This window comes from Gadus chalcogrammus, chromosome 21 (assembly GCF_026213295.1).
Source record: "Gadus chalcogrammus isolate NIFS_2021 chromosome 21, NIFS_Gcha_1.0, whole genome shotgun sequence".
NCBI lineage: Eukaryota > Metazoa > Chordata > Actinopteri > Gadiformes > Gadidae > Gadus > Gadus chalcogrammus.
Window position 1 is genome coordinate 2,537,373 of NC_079432.1, and position 24,142 is coordinate 2,561,514.

Below are 24,142 nucleotides of genomic sequence, written 5' to 3' on the forward strand. Positions count from 1 at the left end.
TGGATGAGCCCTCACCTTCATCCCCTTCTAGAAGCTTCATCTACTCGCACTAATCAATAGTTTTTTTGTCCAAAATATCTCCGTGAGAAGACAGGAAACCACCCCCTTCAGCTCTAGGTTTCCTGCCCAGAGCCGGCGCCCCTGAAGGTCTGCCATAACACCGTCACACCGCTGGGCCCCAGCGGGCCTCTCGGACGGACGAGGGCCCGTGGACTCAGACCCTGCACCAGGCCAACGCTGTCTAGGACCTTTCCCATGATGCATTGCACTCCACCGGTATCTGACCTAATCTCAACCACGTCTAAAGGGATTTTAGCAAAACTTTTCCATTCCGAACTTCATACCCAACGACAGCTGTCCTTAATCTGATATCTAACCCTAATCTTCCCTCCTTATATTCCATCCTTCCGTCCGTCCGTCCCTACAGTACCTGGTCCGTCTGTCTGGGCGAGGTCCGGGGCAGCACCACTCCGCAGACGGCCACGACGTTCTGTGATAGGTCCTCTGACACCACCTGACCCCGGGTGTACTTGTTGGCCTTCTCCTGTCGCCACATCGCAGAGCCCTGATTGGCCAAGACCAGCGCCTTCTCCACCTCCAGCTGCTGGGTTTCCTCCAAAGCCCTGGACACAGGAACAAGTTTAAAACAGTTTAGAAAGGCCCTAGACTGCCAGCAGGCGGGATGTGAAAGGCCTAGTTGTGATGTCACTAAGGGAGAGGGGGGGGGGTACTGGCTCTTTAAAACAGAGTGCTATAGTGAAAGCGAACGGGAACAGGAGATGAAACTGCATCGAGTCCCGTATTAAGATTCCCTCTCAGGTTAAAATAACAGCACAATGTATAACTTCCTGAAAATGACCCGTAGGAGGAGAGTAAAGGCACGTACTTTATCTTCATGTGCATGATCTCGTCGTTGGAGAGCACCTTCCGCAGGAAGATGGTCTTCTGGTTGTCCGTCATGCGAGAGACCAGCGCCAGGCAGTGGGCCGTGGACCTGGAGCACACACACACACACACACACAGTTAAATTGGACTTAATGAGGCTGCATATGAACATTGAGGGCCGCTCTAGGCCTTAATGATCTAAAGACACTAGCAGGGAGAGACTCTAAAGGGCCGATGATGGTCCCACGTTCACTCAACGCGATTGACCACGCAGAAGCTTCGACGCAGTCGGGAACCTTTACGGTTCTGCGTCGGGTTTAAGTGAGCGGACCAATCACAGCCCTAGCTGTTGCGTCGCCTCGACGGAAGGTTAACATTTTTGGGAGGCGCACGTCCGGCCCTTGCGGCGGACGCAAGGAGGGTCCGCGAGGACGTACGGGGTCCGTCGCGCCCTTGCGCTGCGTGAACGTGGGACGACGAGCAGCCCTTAGAGCTCCGTCTCCGCGGGGCAGAGCGGGCCACCCACCCTCGGACCATGACGTCGCTGGTCAGCAGCTGGGACACACAGGGGCTCCAGTCCCACAGCACGCGGAACTTGGCGCCGTCGCTGTGCAGGAAGCGCAGCGTGGCGGCCATGAGGTCGCGCAGCTTCATGCGGCGCGGGCCGTACTGCACGGCCGACGACTCCTCGCTGCTGAAGAACAGCCGCTGGAACACGGGCGGGGCCCCGGCGAAGTACCGCGCCGCGAACCTGGGGGGGGTAGGGGGAGAGAGAGGGGAGGGGGAGAGAGGGGGGGAGAGAGAGGGGAGCGGGTTAGAGCCAGGTACCAGCTCGGGTTTAGGCCTGGTCTAGGCCCCAGGTAACAGCTAGGGATGTGTCTAGGCAGTTCATTTAAAAGGAACAATGATGGCCACAGACGGACTGGCAGAACCTGAACCACAGCGTTTCATCAATCCACATAAAAACATTAAATTGGACCATAACATTAATTCCTGTGTCATATCACAATATTAACAGACTGCCAATTGTATATCGAGGGTGGTGTTGGGTGGAGGGTGAGCTGGGTGGAGGGTGGTGATGGGAGGTGTTGGACGGTGGAGGGTATTGGAGGGTGGTGCTTGCTGGAGAGTGGAAGCTGAGCCGAGTAGAGGGTGGAGTTGGATGCTGGGTGGAGGGAGGTGTTGGTTGGAGGGTGGTGCTGGATGCTTGGTGGAGGGTGAGCTGGGTTGAGGGTGGTGTTGGGATGCTGGGTGGTGGTGCTGGATGCTGGCTGGAAGGGTGGTGCTGGATGGAGGGTGACGGAGGGCGGTGTACTCACGCCTGGACGTCGGGGTGGATGCCCAGCAGCTTGCTGAGGGCCACACAGAGGCGCTCGTGGAGGTCATGGTGGATGCGGCCGCCTGCCTTCACCCTCTCTGCGTTTCTCTCCAGCAGGTCTAACACCAGCGGGCGGAGGTGGCGGGCGATCAGCAGGGTGTAGTCCCTCTCCAGCAGCAGCTGGGCCAGGCAGCCCAGGATGCATTGCCTGTCCTGCTGGCTCCATATCTGAGGACGACACGTTGGTTCAGGGTCATTAAAAAAAATGAAAAAAGGCTCCAATTGAAATATTGATTTATGCAGATGAAGCCGGACCTCAATCAAAGTATGTTTATCTGTAATCAGCTCCCGTGCGCAATTAGCGATGCACTTTGATGTACAACCACCCTGCAGGATCACACATGTTTCTTTTTTGTCTGATATTTATACAGATTGTGTGGAGATGTTGAGGGGGTCTCATACGGAGCCTATGGGCTCCATCCCCGGGGTGATGAGCATACACACCGACACGCGTTCAGCCTCCAAACTTACTAACAGAGAGACATATCTTACCTGTTTGGCCAAATACTGGCTGAGTTCGTTGTGACTTTTGTCAACGTTCCGCGATATGATGCCCAATGATGACAGGCTCAGTTCTAGATTCTCCATAGTCTCATCTGTCGTTCGTAGAGGGGAATCTCTACAGCGAATAGAACCTCCGAATTAACGCGTGAATCTGTGATTTATCCCCCAAAGAACGGCGTTCATCACCCGCTCGTCTGTCTCAGGATGGATCACAACACATAAGCACGTTCCCGTCAGTGTTCACATCCCGTCCACATGTGAGCGCAGCGGAGTCTCTTCCGGGTCGCCCGCTCCGCGCGTCGCCCCCCTGTTACGTCACACACGCGACAGAACCCCCGTCCCCGTCGGCGGAACACTTCTCTCTGTTGCCGAAACACGACCGGACTTTAAGTGTGTTTTTTGGTTCCTGGCATCACCGCCCACTGATTCCCATCGAGAGACGGAATCCCCGCGGTGCTTGTGCGTCCCTCCTGAGAGCAGTCGGGGTCTAAAGGACGCAAAGGGAGCCGTCTTTTGGACTGCTGTGTGAAAGCGTTCAGACCGAGGGACCGCGGGAAAAATGGAACTACTTCCTGAACAATGAAGCGTTGGCGCCACCCCAACAGCCCTGCATCCACCACAGCAACCAGCACAGGAACCATCACAGCACCCCACCACGGCGCCCCGGTCCCAATCTCACCCCGCAGCGGTAGGTCTCTGATCCCGACCGACCTGATGCCCATTACTGTTATTACAGTTAATACTGTTATTATTGGGTTACCCCTCAGGAGACGAGAGGTTTTGACAGCCCTGTCCCAGGGCAGGACTCCAGCTCAGGACCAGGACTGCTTGGCTCCAGCCCTGGCCTAAATGTCATTGTTTTCATGCTCCAGGGCTCCGTTGTGAATCATGGGTTCCCAGCGTGGACTCAGGCCCGGCTATGGAGGTTGAAACGCGGGTTTATTCTGAATATAGGGGCCCTTCTGGGTCGTTGTTACATCTCATTGTTCGGGGTTATTACGCAGCATCGGGTTACTGATGGTAATAACCGGGGTGGAATCTGAAATTGCTCCATTGTGTGACGATAGAGACTTTAAACATAGTATCCTATGAAGAGTCGTACTACACTCCTTTTAAGGCCTGAAATGAATTAGAAAGTAATTCACAGTCGGCTATGTTGCTATTTGTGGACAGATCTTTATATGCTGTTGTTATATATTTCTCTTTTGAAACCACGTTTCATATTGATGTTGTGTTTATTGTTATTGTTAGGAACTCGCCATAAAGTGAGTGAGTCCTGGTCAGGATTAGAACAATGGATCCCCTGTATGACGAAGAGTATGATGCCAGTGGTGCTCACAGCCGTAAGTATGAGATAAAAGTTTAGATTTACATTGGCATATCGTAAGTTTGATACTTAAGTTGGATTCACATTGACATAATCCTAAGTATGAGACGAAAGTTAGCTTCACATTGACATCTCGTAAGTATGAGACTAAAGTTAGATGTTCAGTGACATATCTATTTGATCTCTAACACATACTTTTTTTAAGAAGGACCTTCTGCTAGTGACTAAAGCTTATTTTATAATAATTGACATCTGACTGAAACCTGGCTAACTTGTGTTCTCCTGTCCTCAGTCTTGACCCAGGACTGTGATGAGGAATCCATGGACATCTACTCTGGACTGGGTGACACGCCCACCCACACCACAGGTACTGATCAGGACGATTATAGATTATAGATCCGTACACATCCATATTATCAACACATGTTATTATCCATATTACCCATATTATGCAACGTTTAACCTGGTACTCATGAAGACCGTACGAAACACAATCTCTAATTATTTGACTGGCCTGAATTCTTCCTGGATGAATCCTTTGGATCTTCTGAAGAAGGGTTGTCTACAGTCTCATCCGTCGCTCAGACTTCTGATGGTTTGTTGTCGCCTGCAGAGATTCCTTCCATGCTGTTCTCCCCGCGGCTGAAGGCGTCGATGGATCTCTACGAAGAGATCCTCACGGAGGAAGTGAGGAGTAAGGACTCGTCGTTTGAAGAGGTAACCCGTCCTATATCTCTCAGACACCGTAGTATCAGAGAGGAAAGGGTAGGGCTGGGCGATTAATCTAATTTTGATCGCGATTTTGATTATAGCGTCAAAATTAACATAATCAAGTTTTTCTTCTTTTTGTGTTTTTTTTTAGAAAGGGCAGAAAAGATGGATACATAACTGTTATATCATTTTAGATTGGAACATTTTCTTTTTGACAATTGTGTATTTTTTAAGACGAAATTTCAAAGTTCTCAGTTACAGAAAAAAGAATCGGAGAGACATGCTGAAAATATACAACATGTTTTCAAACTCAAAAATAATCGTTTGAATAATCGTGATTTCAATATTGAACAAAATAGTCGTGATTATGATTGTTCCCATAATGGAGCATCCCTAGGGAAGGGTCGATCTCTGATAGATGCTTTGCTACTGGACCTGAAGCTGAGGCCAGTGAAAGGGTGTCAAGTTCTCAGCAACTTCTTCTTTTGTGGTTTTGCTCTCCAGCTGAAGAGCCGGTTCCTGGCGGCTCAGATCCAGATCGAGGAGCTACGCAGCCGACTGACGGCGACGGAGACGCAGGTCCGCAGAGCTCCTCCCCCAGAACCTCCCACATCAGTCTGACCAATGGGGGGTACGATGGATGTTTCCATAGCTATGGACTCAAGCAGCCTGTCGTCTTGTTTTCAGAACACGGGCCTGAGCACGGAGAACCTGCGGCTCAAGAAGAACATCTCGGCGCTCCTGAAGACCGCCCGGCAGGAAGTGCTCCGGAAGGACGAGGAGATCAAGAGGCTGAACCAGAGGTACGCCCCGGAATGGTCAGAGACGGAAAAGCAAACGTCTTGACACACGTTCAAGTTGTGTAACGGTAACGGTCCTGACCGTTCCTTCTCCTTCTCCTTCTTTTAGTGCCGGGATGAAAACGTACAATCCACGTGGGAACGGCCAGTGGAGGACCTTCCCAAACCCCCACGCCAACACACCTCCACCTGTACCTGCACAGCCCCCGCCCCGCCCTGGGCCCGGCGACGCCCCTTCACCCATCGCCCCCACCTCCAGGACAGCTGCTGCACCTGATGCTACGCCCCCCTACCCTCCTCCACCCCAACACCGGCCCTGCAGGACCTCTTCAGCCGGTTCCTCCACCTCTGCACCGCCCGCTCCCCCAACCACGCCTCTCATTCCTCCGTCACATGCGTTGCCCCCGCCTCAAGCAAGAAGGACCTCTCTGACCCGGTCCTCCGCTGCACCGACCGCACCCCCGCACCCTCCCACACCCCACCCTCGGGCCAGCAGGTCCTCCGCCACCGCCGCCTGTAGACCCCCCGCCCCCCCCACAGAAACCGCTCCCCCTCCTCTGCCCCGGCCACAGCAAAGCAAGACCCCGTCAAGCCTCTCCGCCACGTGCACGCCGCCCCCTCCACCCACAAACCCTGCTCCACCCAAACGTCGACCAAGCAGGACCTCCTCCAGCACCAGCTCTCTCTCCTGTCGGCCCCCCGCCCCACCCACAGAATCCCCTCTTCCTGCTCCGTCGCAATCTGGTCTGGGCAAGAGGTCGTCAAGACTCTCCTCTTCGTCTGCACCGTCTGCACCCCCAGTCGACCCTCCTCCTCCTCCTCCTTCACTTCCTCTGCCAAAGCCAATCAGGACTTCTTCAAGAATTTCCATGAGTAAGGAACCACCCCCACCTCCTCCACCCACACTGGACCCTCCTCCACCTCCTCCACCCACACTGGACCCTCCTCCACCTCCTCCACCCACACTGGAGCCTCCACCTCCTCCACCCACACTGGAGCCTCCACCTCCTCCACCCACACTGGACCCTCCTCCACCCACACTGGAACCTCCTCCACCCACACTGGAGCCTCCTTTGCCAACACTGGAGTCTCCTCCACCTCCTCCACCCACACTGGAGCCTCCTTTGCCAACACTGGAGTCTCCTCCACCTCCTCCACCCACACTGGAGCCTCCACCTCCTCCACCCACACTGGAGCCTCCACCTCCTCCACCCACACTGGACCCTCCTCCACCTCCTCTACCAACAGCGGACTCTACTCCACCTCCTCCTCCAACAGCTGACCCTCCTCCACCTCCTGTCCTCCACCCTCGAGCCCCCTCCCCACTGAGGGAGGACGTCCGTCCAGAGTCCTTCCCTCCACCGCCCCCTCCAGAGGAGGTCAGCGACCGGGCCGCCCAGCGACCCGACACCACGTGTCAGGAGGTGGGCCGATCGAAGCGGCCCGCCCACGGCCGTCCCGCACGTTCTTCGAGTTCGGACTTGGAGGCGAGGGTCAAGCCCCAGCAGGTGGACTGCCAGTCCTCCTGGGAGGTACCGGCAGAACTCTGTGAGCTGGACACGCCGAGACCGTCGAAGCACAAAGAGCAAGAGCCCAGAAGCCAAACGCGGTCGCAGCCCACGGAGAAGAGGCTCAAGTCCGGTCCAGAGCCCGGGAAGGATTGTGAAACGGATCCTAGAAACGGATCTCGCAGGGCCGAGAAGGAGAGCCGGACGAAACACCGCAGCCACAGATTACTGAAGAGCAGCCGTTCTCAAGAGGCTGAAGAAGAGCACCACCGCTCAGAGAGCGGGGAGAGCCCCAGCTCGGGGGGTCTGGACCGGAGGCAAGACAGAGCGGAGTCCAATCACAACGGCGCCGAACTGAGAGAGTCTCGGTCGAGGGACTCGGCGCGAGAGCCCAGGAAGGAGAAGCACGGCGACCGGACCGGCGAGAAGAGGGCGAGCGGCGGCAGTCGAGACCGAAGGAACGCTGCGCCGAAGCATCACGCCGACGGAGCTGGGGAGACCTCCAGGAGGAAGGGCGACAGAGCGGACCCCTCCGGAGACGACCGGAGGAAGACCGAGCGGCGACGGGAGGACGAGAGCGGGAGACGCGAGAGAAGAAGCGAGAAGCACAAAGACTTGGACAGGAATAGGCGGAAGGACGAGGGGAGGAGGAAAGCGGAGCTACGAGGAGGAGAGAAGTCCACCAAGGATTTGGAGAAGACTTCGGAGGAGGAGGGCAGCGTTCCCACCGGGACGCAGTGTCCCACGGAAAACAGTCCGAACAGGAAGCTGTGCTTCATGGAGACCCTGAACCTCACCCTCTCGCCGGTGAAGAAACCTCTGAGCCAACAGGGTCAGGCCGATGGCGAAGAAGAGGAGGAGGGAGAAATCCTAACCAGAGAGGATGAAGACCAGCCCAACCTCGAAGATTTTTTGGTCCTAGACGAAATAGAGAGCAGCATGACTGAAATGGAGATCGACGACGCCAAGCAAAACCCAAAGCCCTCGTCAGCTGTTCAGACGTCTACACAGGGGAACTGGGCCACAGAGAACTGCAAGGAAGACCAAAGTCTGAGGGCCACCGAGACCGGAGTAGTGGCGGTCAGCGGGCGACCAGAGGTCCCTCCTGTACCCAGGCCCTCAGCAGGCGTCCTCCCTGAGGCTGAAGAAGGCACGGAGGCTGGTGGACCACCTCTGAAACGTCCCGTCGCGGCCAAGGAAAGCATCGTGGTTTCAAAACGACCCGCCGAAAACATGCAGTGCCCCTCCCCCAACGATCCAGTCGTGGGGGAAATGTCCGAAACGTTGAATCTTGGCAGGGTTGAGCGGGTCCGCATGTCAGAAGACGGCAAGGGCAGCCCATCACGAAACAGCAGGCCTGGGAATCTCTCTGAGGTTATAGAACCAGCTGAACCCACGGTCCTCCACTCAGAACCGGACTTACAAGAGAGTCCGTCGACAGTGCCCGTGGATTGTAAGAAGCTTTCCGGCCCCTGTCCTCTCCCCGGTGCTGAGGAAGTTAAAGAAACTGTGCTCCTCTCTCAATTAACCAGTCCTGTTGCTGAGAAAGTTAAAGAAGCTGTGCTCCTCTCTCCATTAACCAGTCCTGTTGGGGAAGTTAAAGAAGCAGTGCTCCTCTCTCCATTAACCAGTCCTGTTGCTGAGAAAGTTAAAGAAACAGTGCTTCCTCTCTCCATTAACCAGTCCTGTTGCTGGGGAAGTTAAAGAAACTGTGCTCCTCTCTCCATTAACCAGTCCTGTTGCTGGGGAAGTTAAAGAAGTGGTGTCTGGCTCCTGTCCAATCAGCAGTTCCGTTGTTGCTGTGGTTAAAGAGGCGGTGTCTCTCCCCTGTCCAATCCCACGCCCTGTGTGTGGAGAAGTTAACAAAAGCCGGGGTTGCCCTTCCCCGATGACCGGTCCTGTGTCCGAAGGAGTTCACCAAACCACGTCCACGCCCCGTCCCCTGAAGGAACCTGTTCCCGGAGGAGAGAACGGACGGGCGCCCAGCCCCTGTCCAATCACACGGCTGCTCGCCGGTGCAGCCCAGGGGAAGGTCCGCCCAGAGGGTCTGCCGAGCCCACCCAACGCCCGCCCCCCCCCCAGGGCTCCGGCCTCCCCACCCGGCGGGGGGGAGGGGGAGCGTCGGGGGGGCAGTCCCAAGGGTTCGGACGCGGTGTCCAGCACCATCACCCTGGAGGCCCTCCCCCCCGGCGACATCAGCCTCCCCGAGGCCATCTACGCCCTGACGCACGCCGACGCCGACAGCGACGACGACGACCGCGGCGGCGTCTCGTCCGGGGAGCCCGGGTCCACGCCGGGCTGCGTGGGCGTGTCCAAGGTGAGCAGCACCACGGAGGACCTGGCGTTGCCGGGGCGACGGGAGAGCGCCCTGGAGCGCACGCCGCTGAAGGGCTACGGGTTCTGTGCGCGCCGCGGCGCCGGCGCCGGCGGGGCCAAGCCGTCCAGCTCGCGGCCGGCGCTCTTCGACGAGGACTCCATGATGCTGACGCTCAGGAACCTCCGCAGCATCCCGGACGTCATCAGCCCCCTCCGGAGCCCCATGCCGGCGGCCCGGAGGCTCCTGGGCCCACACAGCGGCACCAAGCCCCCCCACGTCAAGAGCTTGCAGAGAGGTAGGCGTCATGACGACCGTCTGGGACGGCTCAGTCGTCACGGTCAACATACTTTATCGTCCCCCAATGGGGGACGATAAAGTATAGAGTATATAGTATGAGTAGTAGTAGTAGTAGTAGTATGAGTATACAAATCCAAGTCACACACAATCACACAATAAAAAACACTATACAATCAATAAATATGTAAAAAAAATAAAAAAATAATACACATAATATATATATATATAAATATATGTCATATATATATATATATATTTATATGTCGAAAGGCAGAGGCTCGGCATATCCAAAAGTGTGAGTTTGGGGGGGGGGGGGGGAAGGTGTCTACGGTAGAAGTAGGGTGACTGCAGGCACAAAAGGGTGTTTATATCTGTTGGTTTTGAGTCGTGGGAGTTTAAAGCGTGATCCGGATGGCAACATCTGAAACTCAGCCTGTAGGGGATGAGAACTATCTGACAGGATAGATTCAACCCTTTTTAGCGTCTGTGTCTGATAAAGTCCCTCCAGGCCTTTCTGGTTAGAACCTGTGATACGGCTGCTCACCTTAATTAACTTGGAAAGGGAGTTTTTTTGTTTTACGGTGATAGACCCATGCCAGCAGATTAAGGAGAAGGTGTCAACTGACTCAACAATGGACCTATAGAAAAGGGTCATCTGATGTTCTGGTCCACATTAAACTAGACCAGTTTCCTAAGTCCCGTCTCAGGCCCTCCCACTACGAACAGCTTCTTTCCTTGGCCAATCAGGACACTTAACACTCATAAAACATAAAACATTAAACAGACACACGTATACCTCACTTTCTATAAAGTGCAATATGCTCACAGCCTTTTATATTTATTTATTCACCTCGTCTGTCCTCGTCTTGTTCCAAATGTTTTTCTTGTTATTTCGGTCTTGTTTTTTTCACAATCTTTAACTTAAATTGCGTGTTTGTTTTTTGTATTCGATGCACCTTCAGTCGGCACTCCGAGTTTCGTTGTCTAGGTGACAGTACAATGACAATAAGGCTATCTTATCTTATCTTATCTTACCGTCTGTACTGTAACGTCCCGTTTATTTCGCCGGCGTGACCCCGTGACCCCGTGACCCCGCCCCCACTAAGAGCTCTTCCTCTGTTTCCCTCTCTGGCAGATTTCTGCGGTTCTGGGATCTTCCATTCCCTGAAACCGAACCCAAAGAAGGAGACCCCACCCCCCAAGGCCCCGCACCCTGGACCCCCAGCGACCTCTCTGAGGCCCCCGCCCGGCCGCTCCGAGGGGCCCTCCCCTCCGTCCAGCGACCTGGAGGAGGGCGAGATACTGAGCGACAGCAACGAGGCCCCCGCCGACACACCCCCGCCCCCGCCCCCGGACCCCAAACCCACCGGGCCAGCCGGCGCCAACAAGACCCCCAAACCCAGCCCGCGGCCCCCGCCCCGCGCCGCCAAACGGAGGTTACTCCTGACAGGCATGGGCGGAGCTCCGCCCCCCTCCACGCCCAGCCCGTCGTCCGGCAAGAGCCGGTTTAAGGCGGTGCGTCCCGCCGTGGAGCAGGCGGCGCTCGGCAGCGCGGCGGAGGTCATGGACACCCTGAAGACGGTCCGCCTCCAGATCCGGAAGAAGTACATGAAGCTGCACAAGGTGTTCCCCAAGAAGAGCTTCTACGCCATGATGGACCACTTCCAGCAGTCGTTCATGGAGTACGTGGAGAACGCCGTGTTCGGGGGCATCAGCGCCCAGGTGGAGCCGCTGAAGGCCCGGCTCAGGAAGCTGGTGGCGTCGGTGTTCGGGAAGGTGATGAACAACGGCATCGTCAACCGCATCTTCGACCAGCAGGCCGCCAACCTGAAGCGCCGGCTCTGGGACTTCGTGGAGGTCCAGCTGGACTACCTGTTCCTGGACATCGAGAAGGCCCTGGACACCTTCTGCACGCCGGCCGAGACGCTCCCGCCGGCCAGCGCCGAGCCCCAGGACGTCCATCCCAAGAACGGGAAAATCTCCAAGAAGTCCCCGGTGCACGCGTCCCCGAAGAGGAGCGGCAGTCCCAAGCAGACGCGGCCCCAGAGGCGGATCAAACCGGGCCCCGTGGTGCCGGCCAGGACGGGCCTGGGCCGCGGGAAGGACATCCGGATCATCTGCACGGAGCGCCGCGACGCCGACACGGCGCTCCCGCCCCGCGGCGCCCCTCTGTCCCCGGACCGGGGGGCCCAGCGGGGGGGGTCCCTGCCCCTGTCCCACGGCGCCCAGGACCGCTCGGACTACGACATCCTGACGGAGCAGCAGGCGTCCAGCCTGACCTTCAACCTGGTGCGGGACACGCAGATGGGGGAGATCTTCAAGTGCCTCATGCAGGGCTCGGACCTGCTGGACGCCAGCGGGGCGGGCGGCGGGGGGGACCACACCTCCTGGTCCCTGAGCACCCCCAGGAAGGAGGGCGCCCCCGGGGACAGCCTGCTCGGCCTCCCCTCTCCCAGCAAGTTCCTCTCCCCGTCTAAATTCGCCTCGCCGGGGAAGTTCGCGACTCCGACCAAGTTCGTGACGTCGCCGTCGCGGCTGATGGGGCCGTGGGCCGGCCTGCTGTCGCCCGGCCGGCTGTGCTCGCCGCAGCCCAAGCTGCTGCGCATGCCGCTGCACCCCTCCGTGTTCGACGAGAGCTGCCTGCTGGAGCTGCCGTCGGGCAGCGGGGCGGCGGCGGCGGCGCAGCGCTCGTACGCCCTGCTGGCCGAGGACCTGGCCGTGTCGCTCACCGTCCCCTCGCCGCTCAAGTCGGACGGCCACCTCAGCTTCCTGCAGCCGCCGCGCACGCTGGACATGATGTCCACGCCCGAGAGCGTCATCAGCGCCCACTTCGGGGAGGACGCGCTGCTGGACGGCGAGGACGCCTGGGAGCAGCAGGACCTGCACCTGGCGCTGGACACGGACCACTCCGACTCCAGCCGCTGCTCCTCCGGCGCCTCCACCCCCGCCGCCGGGGCCGCCGGGGCCGGGGCCTCGCCCGCCTCCATGCTGTTCCAGTTCAAGCCCCACCTCCCCATGCAGGCGGAGGTCATGGAGCGCTCCAACGACCACTTCGTCATCAAGATCCGCCAGTTCGCCGCCGACGACGACGCCGCCGACATCACGCTCACCACAGACGACGAGGCCACGCCCACCGGCGACGAGGCCACGCCCACCGGCGACGACAGCCTGAGCCGGACGCTCACGGAGGAGGCGGAGCCGTCGGCCCCCACCAGGGCGGAGCCTGTGCCCCGAGCGCTCTTCCTAGAGAAGAGTTTTGCGAAGTCGCCCAGGCTCCTCCCCGAAAGGCAGAAGGCTCCGCCCCCGGAGGAGAAGGCCCCGGCCGATCCGGGGAGTCCGCAGAAGGAGGCGGAGCCCGGCGTCGAGGGGCCGCCGTCCCGGCCCCCGGACTCGGCCTCGTCCGCCGACGAGATGGAGGAGTCGACGGCGTCGGAGGGCCGCCTCGCCATCGTGGAGGACGGCAGCGGCGGCAGCACGCCAGCGAGGGGGGCCCGGGGCGCGGCCGGCAGGAAGAAGAGGAGCCACCAGCAGCAGAAGAAGACCAGCGCCAAGCGGGCCAGGAAGGAGGAGGAGGAGGAGGGGGGGCGGGGCCGTGGGAGGCGGAGCAAGCCGGTCGCGGCGGCAGCGGCGAACCCCCGAGTCCGGGAGCCCCGGGGCGCCAAGCGGAGCGGGGGGGCGGGCTCTCCCCCCAAGACGCCCCCGTCCGGCCTGTCCGCCAAGAACCTGGTGAAGAAGAAGGGGGAGGTGGTGGTGGCCTGGACCAGGTCAGTGGAGCTAGAACCTTCTGGAGCCTAGATCCTGTTTGCACCCCACACAGCCCTCCCAGCAGGCGTTGCTCGGGGATTAGTTACACAACGCCTGCGATGCGTTTCAAACTGTACGGCCAAGCGATAGAAGTAAACAGAACCCCACACTGATATTGACCTCTGCATGTGACTCTCTGCCCACCTGTCTGTCTGCTGCCCACCTGTCTGTCTGCTGCTCACCTGTCTGTCTGCTGCTCACCTGTCTGTCTGCGTTGTCCATCCAGAGAGGAGGACCGGTCCATCCTCCTGGACCTGAAGACCAAGGGCCCGTCCCGGGAGACCTTCTCCGTCCTGTCTGAGAAGCTCCACAAGACCTCGGCCCAGGTACACACACACACTCACTCATTCACTCACTCACTCTAACAGACTCACTCACTCACTCACTCACTCACTCACTCACTCTAACAGACTCACTCTCTCTAACAGACTCACTCACTCACTCACTCACTCTCTCTAACAGACTCACTCACTCACTCACTCACTCTCTCTAACAGACTCACTCACTCACTCACTCTCTCTAACAGACTCACTCACTCACTCACTCTCTCTAACAGACTCACTCACTCACTCACTCACTCTAACAGACTCACTCACTCACTCTCTAACAGACTCACTCACTCACTCTCTAACAGACTCACTCACTCTAACAGACTCACTCACTCACTCTCTCTAACAGACTCACTCACTCACTCACTCTAACAGACTCACTCACTCTAACAGACTCACTCACTCACTCACAGACTCACTCACTCACTCACTCTTACCCTATCTCTTACTCCACCCCTCCCAGATTGCAGAGAGATTCTCCCAGCTGATGAAGCTGTTCAAGAAACAGGAGAAGAGAACCTCCCCGTGACCCCCTGCTGGACTTATTATGGGATGTCCCACCGTACACAGCCCTGGATCCTCCAAGGAGCCCAGGCAGGCTTGAAGGACCTCTGGTTCTTAACCCGCGCTGGTGGGGGATGAGGAAGCCTCAGAGTCCTCACAGTGGACCGTTGGGAGGCCTGGCTGGGTTGCTAGGTGTGAAAGGGCCCGCTTAAAGGGAACGGTGCATTGATTAAAAGCTGTTTACACCTCTAATGAGGCCGTATCAAACTAATGGGGAGCGCTTGTGGGTTTGGGGGCGGGGTATTTTGGTCTCTGAGGTGCCCCATCAAGGAGGAAGGACTTTTAAACCATTAAACATTACAGAAACTGCCGAAGTACATTCACCTTCATCTTAACCCTTTGAGAGTTTGAGTTTAAGTCTACGGTCAATGGATTTGACTTAATACTGGATTGAAATCCAGATTATTATTATTTTTGCCAAAAGTCGCACTCACTACATGACATGAGAGACTTGGTACAAACTGAGTGATTGGCTGCTTGAGGCGTGAACTTAATTTAGTCGGTTTATTAAAAACGACATGTTTTAGGTGTGGAGGTTGCTGTGTAATGAATTGCTCCGGAGCTTGGTTTGTTTGAAGGAGTTGAAATGTTTAATTATCACTATAGCTCATTTATATATGTCCCTATAAATATAACGTTTTCCATCTTGTGTGAAAACGACAGACATGAAATACAATGACATCAGTGTGAATATTGTACATAATTCTTAACGGAAAATAAAGTTTTATTTATTTATTCTGTCTACTTTCTACGGGATGGGGATGACAAGTTATCACTAGAATTAAACCTCAACCAATGCACTATAAAAGTCATGAACACGATGTGTTTCTTTGTTGCTGTTAAATACAGCAGACTAGAATATTCCAGAAAGTGGGCCGAGTGGAAATGGAGGGCATCGCCTGGAGGGGCGTTTGTACCGCAGCGTCAGACCGGGACTTTCGTGGGTCGGTTAAGAATAAACGTTTAGAGGACAAAGAACAAGGTTGTTGGTGGGGGGGGGGAATAAATAATTTGGGGAATTAATTGACGTGTTCTAGAAACGGCCGACGAACGGAGAGAACTTCCCGTCCGTCTGTCCTGATTGATTTAATAACCAGACCATCTATACTGGGGGACAGACTGACAAAATACGATCACTCTGAGTTCAGTTACTTCAAATAACTCTAGGTATACAATACACAATTCCGTGTTTTTCTTTTAGGGGGCTATATGAATTAATTTACATTTAGGGGATTATGCTGACGCTTTTATCCAAATCAATTCACAACCATTCATTCATTCACAAATTCACACACCGACGGGGTCTTGCTCAGGGACACCTCGACTCTAGGAGGAGCCGGGGATCGAACTATCAACCTTCCTGTTACCAGTCAACCCGCTCTACCTCCAGAGCGGCTGCCACACCAAACAACCTTAAATGACCTTAAATTAAGAACAATTTAAAAACGACACAACTATAGACCAATGACAGTATAAAAATAGGCGATAAGCCAATTACTTCACAAAGGTAAAAAAAAATGCTATATTCTTTTAGCATAATGCAGATTAAACATTAATCACAGATATTAAGCTTACAGAAACCAGTTAGAAACCAGATGGCCAGACAAAGCTTCCAGAACAAATTTTCGTGATTCATGCTTAGCTACCAGTTAAAAATAAATAAAGTGTCCAAACCATGAGGACTTTTTCAATAGATTGCAGTGCTAATACTAGCCACCACAATACCCTAACCCTAAGTACAAATTAAATTAGAGGCCATAATGAGCTACAAAAGGTTATAATACCCTATAGATCTAATGAGATAAAAATACAGACAGTAGACTCGTAAACCACTTATGGGGTCATATGAACGCGTCTTCTACAGACCAACACAACCCCATCGCAGCAGCAGCAGCAGCAGCAGCAGCAGGGAGAGCTCATACTGCAGCCTGTGCCGATCGACCGGCAGGGTGGCACTATCTGACCAGAGTCCCACTGGAGACCCCCAGGCACCGCCAGTCACATGCTGGCCAATCAATGGCCGTGCACTGGGAGTCCTAGTTTCCAGATCAACCAGAGGCACTCAGAGCTCCGCAGTGGAGAGACAGCACTCAGCATGCTCCCACTGCTCACCCAGCCAACCCAGGACACCCTCTTTCACGGTGGACTCCCCGTGAAGGCGGAGCAACCCTCAAAATAATGTAAGTGAAACTTTCGTATTTTGTTTCTCGTTTTGCTGCCATTTTGTTTGACGTTCATACCCGTGTCCCAGCTGAGCTAGGGGTGTTGACCCCCATCTGAAGTCAACATGCTATCCTACATTTGCCGGCGGGTTGTTGACTTGTTTGGATTGATTTCCATGAGGTGTTAATTGTTGACTCCTCCATCCATCATCTCTCCTGACAGCCACACCACCATGTGACAGCTCATCAATCATCTCTCCTGACAGCCACACCACCATGTGACAGCTCATCCATCATCTCTCCTGACAGCCACACCACCATGTGACAGCTCATCCATCATCTCTCCTGACAACCACACCACCATGTGACAGCTCATCCATCATCTCTCCTGACAGCCACACCACTATGTGACACAACATGGGGGACTGGAACCTACTGGGCAGCATCTTGGAGGAGGTCCACGTCCACTCCACCATCGTGGGGAAGATCTGGCTGACCATCCTCTTCATCTTCCGCATGCTGGTCCTGGGCGTGGCCACGGAGGACGTGTGGGACGACGAGCAGAGCGAGTTCGTCTGCAACACCGAGCAGCCCGGCTGCAAGAACGTGTGCTACGACCAGGCCTTCCCCATCTCCCTGATCCGCTACTGGGTGCTGCAGATCATCTTCGTGTCCTCGCCCTCGCTGGTGTACATGGGCCACGCCCTCTACCGCCTCCGGGCCCTGGACAAGGAGCGCCACCGCAAGAAGGCGTGGCTGAAGGCGGAGCTGGACGGCGGCGAGCCCCTCCAGGAGGACCAGCACCGCAGGATGGAGCGTGAGCTGCGGCGGCTGGACGAGCACCGCAAGGTGAGGAAGGCCCCCCTGCGGGGGGCGCTGCTGCGCACCTACGTCTTCCACATCCTGACGCGCTCGGTGGTGGAGGTGGGCTTCATCGTGGGCCAGTGCGCGCTCTACGGCATCGGCCTGGCGCCGCTCTACAAGTGTGAGCGCGACCCGTGTCCGAACAGCGTGGACTGCTTCGTGTCGCGGCCCACCGAGAAGAACATCTTCCTGGTGTTCATGCTGGTGATCGCCGGGGTCTCCCTGATCCTCAACCTGCTGGAGATCTTCCACCTCGGCCTGAAGAAGATCAAGGACAGCCTGTACGGCTCCAAGTACGACGACGAGGACAGTGTCTGCCGCTCCAAGAAGAACTCCCTGGCGCACCCCGCCTGCCACCTGTCCAACTCCTCCCCCCCGCGGACGCTGCACCTCGCCCAGACCGCCGCCGGCTCCCTGGCCCACGACGGCCAGCCGGGCGGTCGCCCCTTCCACCCGGGGCCGGCGGGGGCCCCCCAGCACCACCCGGACGGGGCCCCCTTCGACACCAACGCCCCGGGAGGCGCCTCCGACCAGCGGCCCCGACCGCTCCCTGTGTGCCTGCACCAGCTGGGGGCGGTGGGGCGCCGCTACACCCTGGACGACCCCCGGAAGCCCTCGTGCAGCAGCGAGGAGTCGGCCGGGGCCCAGGGCGTGGGGCCCCAGAGGTACGCCGGGGCCCAGCCGAGGGCCACCCTCACCGAGCTCCCGGCCGCCCTGCGGAGCGCCCAGCGCAAGCAGAGCCGCGTGAGCAGCGGCTGCAAGGAGCCGCTGAGCGACCTGAGCGACTCGCCCGAGAGCGGCCACCACCCCACCGCCAGGAAGGCCAGCTTCATGTCCCGGGGCATGTCCGAGAGCCGGCTGGCCAGCCTGTGCAGCAGCGGGGACTCCCAGAGCGGCCTGGACGTGGAGGCCCAGCGCCTGGCGCAGGGAGACAGCCCGCCCTGCACGCCCCCGCCCACCACAGGCGGCCGCAGGATGTCTATGGTGAGTGCAGCGGTCGGGGGTCAACGGGGGGGGGGGGGGGGGGGTGGCGGGTTTGTTATTATTGGTGATGGGGCCGCGGCGGTCTCAACTAAACCGTGGTCGATAACGTGGACGTGCTGCTGTGGTGGAGGAGAGCTAGCGGTACAGACCGCTACAGATTACATAAACAACGGTAGTTATCCCCATGATGACGCAACGCTCTTCACGGGAGACATATAAGATGGGAATAGTTAAATAGTTAAACATATGTGCAATGTTTACCGCAGTCCAATTTTGAGATTAGATTGCATGATTTTGAGAATGATGTGGTTTGTATAAATTAATCCAACCGTTACACTCGTCTCTTTCAGAGCATGATTCTTGAGCTGTCGTCCATCATGAAGAAATAACCTGGACGAGACCGGTGGCCTTCGAGAGACTTTATGGCGATGGTTTGAAACCTGAGTTTAAAATTATAATCTTGATTATCTCCGCCAAATGAGGGAACAAGATGGTGATGGAGCCTGTGGCCGCCGATGATAGCCTTGCATTTACTGTATTATGAATGTCACAAACTGGGGGTCGGAGTCAACTTTTCTGTCATGCATTCAAATGACAAGCGGTCCACAGTTGTTGTAGAGTTTTCCATCACCCAGGAGTGGCGGGAGAGACTTTGAGGCGTAATGAGAGTTTGAGATGTGACTTTGAGACGTGAGTTTGACAGGGTGAGTTTGAGACAGGAGTTTGGCGATGTGAGAGTCTGAGACATGAGTTTGGCGAGACTTGAGTTTGCCGTTGTGAGGGTTTGAGCCATGAATTTGGGACATGAGTTTGAGACGTGAGTTTAACGGGTTGATAGTTTGAGACTTTAGTTTGAGACATGAGATGGGACATGAGTTTGAGACACGAGTTTGGCAAGGTGGGAGTTTGAGACATGAGTTTGGCATGGTGAGAGTTTGAGACGTGAGTGTTTGAGACGTGGGTTTGACCGTGAGAGTTAGAGACATGAGATTGGCAGGGTGAGAGTTTGAGACATGAGTTTGGAATGGTGAGAGTTTGAGACATGAGTTTGGAATGGTGAGAGTTTGAGACATGAGATTGGCAGGGTGAGAGTTTGAGACATGAGATTGGCAGGGTGAGAGTTTGAGGCGTGAGTTTGGCAGGGTGAGAGTTTGAGGCATGAGATTGGCAGGGTGAGAGTTCGAGACGTGAGTTTGGCAGGGTGAGAGTTTGGGGCGTGAGTTTGGCTTGGTGAGAGTTTGAGACATGAGATTGGCAGGGTGAGAGTTTGAGGCGTGAGTTTGGCTTGGTGAGGGTTTGGGGCTTTGACGAGTGTTTGATATGGGAGGGCAAAACGTTCCAATCGCAGGCTTCCTAAGTCATTCATTATTAGTTCTTATTTAAGATAATTTCACACAATTTTGCAAAATTCTTCGTAAATGACAATATTCATTCATTATACAAGAAAACAAAGAACTTTGTAAATATTTCCAAAGACTAATTTTGCAGTAGACCGAAGTTCTATGGTGCTCTGTGTCAGAGGGATGTCTTCAGAATAAGATTGCTTAATGAATATAAGTAAGATACAGCCGATTAGGTTTACAGGCGAGCTGAGATAGGAATATTAGATATTGTAATAAATCAGAATTTCATTCTTATTGTAGAACATTGTTAGATGTGGGAGGAGCAACCACAAAAAAAAAAAATCTGAGAACTCTCCATAATCATGACGAATCATTGTCAAGAAAGCCCCAAAAGAAGAGCACTTAAAATAACTTTTTTAAAAGGAAACAAAAATTGTGTATCAATATTTTTATATATTGTAGCTTTCCCTGTTTGTTTGATGTCTATTAAAGTGTTTTTCTTCTCTTGATGTGTTGTATCTGTCTTTGCTACTGAACTCAATTTTTCTCAACGAGAAACGCCACACTTCAAAAATGTAAGTTAGTTAGAAATTTTTTGCAGCGACAGTTGACAGTTTTTGACGCAATACGACACGGTTCTCTTCTGTTAAAAATATCGTGCAGCAAGTCCACTTTAACTTAACTTTGTTGCAGGTTAAGTATGTTGACGTTAATAAATGGGTTTACGACACACGTGAACACAGCCCAGGACACGTGTGTACATGATATGTTTCTTTATTTCATAAACAGAAATGGTGTCTAAGCAAAAAAAGTATCTTATGTAACACTAGCAATTGAAATGAATGAAAAGGGGGATTTACACAACATTTCGTATTTACAAAGGTTACTAAATTTTAAAATGCATTAGGGTCATGAAGCATCTTTAAAAATGATAAAAGGTAAGAACTCTTAGTAGAGAATAAGCTAAATAAAATAAACAAACAGCTATTTCAAATCGACAATATTAACACAAAACAGTCCTCTAGAAAAATCGTAAAAAGAAAATCGGAAGAAAACCAAAACTTTTACTACAAACTCAGGAGCTCCGACACCAAGAAACGTCACCGAAAAAAGCTACCAATACATTAATCCATATATAATCTGTGTAGCAACGATGTAGAAAACACCTGATACCGCATGTTGATACAGTCATTGACCAGTGATGAAGAGGTATGAAGGATTTCACAGGTAGATAAGTGTGAGAGCAGTCTTTGTGGAGACTCAGGCATGAGGGTGCTGGGAGTGAGGGGGGCCCCCTAGAGCTCTGGCCCCGGGGCCCCGTGCCCCTGCATACGCCCATGAAACTCAAGAGTGCTGAATGGTGTATGCAGGTTATAAGGCGGAGGTGCACTTCTGTCCTTGTGACGCTGAAATTGTCCTGAAAAAGCTGAATTTTTGAGGACAAGTTGAGAAAATAAACATTGTTATTCTTTTTTTTAAATCTTTTTTTTTTTTTTGTTCTTGCGCTACAAAAACATCCGTAAAGACCAATCGTATCCAAAGTTGCCAAAGTACGACGGGACAATATTTTGTAAACAGAACCCTTTTTTTTCCTTTTTCAAATGCCTTGATCGCGGCCCGTCTGTGTGACAACAGGATACCAGTAATATATATCTATATCTCTCTATATATATATATATATATATATATATATATATATATATATATATATATAAAGTGGAGCAATCTATGAGAAGGCAAGTTATGTCCTCATTCTTTCAGAACAACCTTTGGAGTCGAAGAGCCAGTGTTTGTTTTAAAGCAGCAAAACAAACAAACATTAAAAATAAAAAACGGTCACAAAAAGAGATCATTCATAGCATAGTTAGAGAAAAACACAAACACAAATAAATAAAAATACGCCTGCTTGAACCAACCATCGTGAACGGCAATAACTATCCAACGTCACAACCTCTTCTGTGCTTTTGGTTTTTATACACCTCACTTTCATATGTTTAATTATTTATAAAACATTTTGAATTTCTCTATGGGTGAAGTTCCCGGTAAAAAAAGATGGCTGCTATGTGAGGTTTGTTTTGGGCCGGTGACGTCGGAGTGTAACAAGATGGCCGACAGAGGGATGGTTCTAGCAAAGCGACGGGAGGCGAGTAGCACCAGAGGTCAGCGGCGAGATTCATTTTGGCACCCTGAGACAACAGCAGAGGATGACCCTGGAAGTGATAACCCTGTCGGTGAAAACCAGACTTTTCAAAATAAAAGACAATTGAAAAAAAATAAGAAGTGTATGTGATCATTCATGTTTGGTGGCAGTGGTTTGCTATATCAGAACTACACAAGTCCTCCTCTTCCCAAGGTCAAAGCTTAAGTCCCGGGAGGTAGAGGGGAGCTGGGTTAGGGTGAAGGATGGGTTTTGAATCTTTAGCTTGAGCTCATCGCCGTTCAGTAACGTTTAGACCACCGGCGCTAATACTAGTTTGTTGGAGAACAAAAAAAAAAAAAAGTCATACATTTTATGCAATTTAGATCGACAAAGCCACCATTTGAATGAATGTTTCATAGCTCTGGTCTGCTGTTTGGTCAGACTGAAGTCCCGGTCAGAGGAAGAAGTTGCATAATGTTGTGTGAGATCTTCTGCGATCGGCTCCTGAACTACGTCTTTAAAACGGGAGATATCCCAGAACCTGCCTTCATATAAACAGACCTGTGTTTTGTAATATGTATTTTCGTTATACGTTTACGTAAATGGATTTTTTATTTGCTAGATTGCGTTTTTGCATTTGATGGCAAAGACACAGATAGCCTAATTGAATCTTTCTGTCATTTTTGGGACTTGATCTGAAATGTACACTGGGGTCAGACTCCAGGCGTCGTTTTTTAAGGGCCAATTCATCGTTACCATGGTAACACGTTTTAGCGACGCAAAATAAAATCGTTTTTACAAATAATAGGTATGCATAATCATGCCAACTGTTTTACTGCTAAGAACGGTTGTCCATTGTTAACCTTTCAATTCAATGAAGGCGTAACACCGAAGTGGTTCAACAGGGGGTGCCATAGAGCAAACATGGTTCGGGGCCTTAAAGGTTGGGTATGGGATTTGCGATAGCAGATTTTGAAAATACACAACTCAAATAGTCCTATTTCATGGACGCGCAATCATGCACGAGCGAACACAGATGCGCGAGAGCGAGCCAGGCTAGCTAGGTTGGAGTTTAGGATTGTCTTCTAGCGCTAGGTCCAAATGTGGATTAGCTAGTTAGCTAGCTCCAGTAGCTACCACAGGATAACAACAAAAAGAAGCTTGCTCTGGGTCACAAGCTTTGAGTACGTGCACGAAGGGGTCACACGCGGGGAGCAGGGGAGGGGGAGTGCAGTACGACCGTTTGATTGACGTACTTACTGTCCAATGCCACTCGGTGGTTCTGGAAATCATTGGCTGGAGTTTTTCGAGCCCTGCCCGTTCCACAGATGATTGACTCGTTTAATTTTCATGTCAGTACTTCTAACTCAGAGGCTGTAAGTGGATTACGATAAGGATTTCAAGTAATTTTGTAAAAATGGCCAAAAAAGAGAATTCCATACCCAACCTTTAAATACTAATCCGATTGGAACACATTTTTGGTATGAGAAATATATGTCAGGGCCGCATATATTCAACACATTTCAATTACTAGTTTTCACATTTAATGTGAATAATATTTTCAATACTGTGTAAATGAAAACGTAAGCTCGACATAAAATAAGCTTACAGCTAGATGCAGCATGCATGCACATCATAAAATGAACTGTTACAACTAATGTACAATTGGGGCAAACAAGTAACTTTTCTGATTGGGACTTTATAATTTGGACAACACATACACTTTCATTTCGGACAGATTCTGAATTAGCTTATTTTCAAATCCTAAACCGTTAGCTTACTTATATTAGCTTACTTTCTTTTTGTTTTTACCAAAAGACAGAATCTTTACTGCACGCCAATGTTACTGCCTCATTACGTTTTAATGAGTCTTTTATTTTGAAGTGCCAATTTAAAGAGGGACCAAATAGTAAAGTTAAACCGTGGGGACAGCACTGATACGTGATTCCTGATTGGTGTAACTCCGCATTAGGCGATTTGAACCAATCAGATGAGGCCATTTTTAATAAGCAAGCACTGCCCTAAGGCTAATATTTACCATTTGAGCTCCCGTTTAAGTGCTAAATTTTTTCATTCTTTTGATAAATTATTTGTGTCAAATAATATATTTTCTTCAGGAACAATTTGAATGTTTATTAATCTGTCCATTTGGCTTGTTGAGGATGAATCAACTTATTAGCATATTAGCTTCTATCGATACTGGGTTAGAAAGAGGCGGGGGAGTA

The 24,142-nt window shown here is 52.9% G+C and overlaps 3 protein-coding genes across 3 annotated transcripts in view; 2 read left to right on the forward strand and 1 right to left on the reverse strand.

Moving 5' to 3' along the window:
• Positions 1–3,039, reverse strand: part of mdn1 (midasin AAA ATPase 1) — a 68,036-nt gene extending 64,997 nt beyond the window's left edge. Inside the window, exons 1-5 of the mRNA XM_056580616.1 lie at positions 2,756–3,039; positions 2,205–2,431; positions 1,412–1,636; positions 887–994; positions 431–623 (exon numbers count right to left, since the gene is read on the reverse strand). Coding sequence (XP_056436591.1) covers positions 431–623; positions 887–994; positions 1,412–1,636; positions 2,205–2,431; positions 2,756–2,851 — 849 coding nt within the window. The 5' untranslated portion in view covers positions 2,852–3,039. The remainder of the gene's footprint in view (positions 1–430; positions 624–886; positions 995–1,411; positions 1,637–2,204; positions 2,432–2,755) is intronic.
• A 430-nt stretch (positions 3,040–3,469) lies between these two features.
• On the forward strand, positions 3,470–15,219 carry casp8ap2 (caspase 8 associated protein 2). Its single transcript, XM_056581852.1, is given in 12 exon segments — positions 3,470–4,110; positions 4,387–4,461; positions 4,708–4,811; positions 5,310–5,384; positions 5,493–5,608; positions 5,715–5,874; positions 5,928–6,101; positions 6,814–8,817; positions 8,819–9,725; positions 10,863–13,491; positions 13,758–13,857; positions 14,324–15,219. Coding segments are annotated over 12 exon segments (6,459 nt in total). The 5' UTR covers positions 3,470–4,061; the 3' UTR covers positions 14,390–15,219.
• Positions 15,220–17,003: 1,784 nt separating this feature from the next.
• On the forward strand, positions 17,004–18,823 carry gja10b (gap junction protein alpha 10 b). The gene is made up of 2 exons (XM_056580628.1): positions 17,004–18,434; positions 18,785–18,823. Exons 1-2 carry the CDS (start codon positions 17,004–17,006, stop codon positions 18,821–18,823), a joined length of 1,470 nt encoding a protein of 489 aa, XP_056436603.1.
• Positions 18,824–24,142: the final 5,319 nt, after the last annotated feature.

Excerpts from the sequence above, each read along its gene's own strand:
- gja10b (XM_056580628.1), top strand. The coding sequence starts at position 17,004 with ATGGGGGACTGGAACCTACTGGGCAGCATCTTGGAGGAGGTCCACGTC. Across the intron at positions 18,435-18,784 it reads GCGGCCGCAGGATGTCTATG|AGCATGATTCTTGAGCTGTC; the intron begins GTGAGTGCAGCG and ends CGTCTCTTTCAG.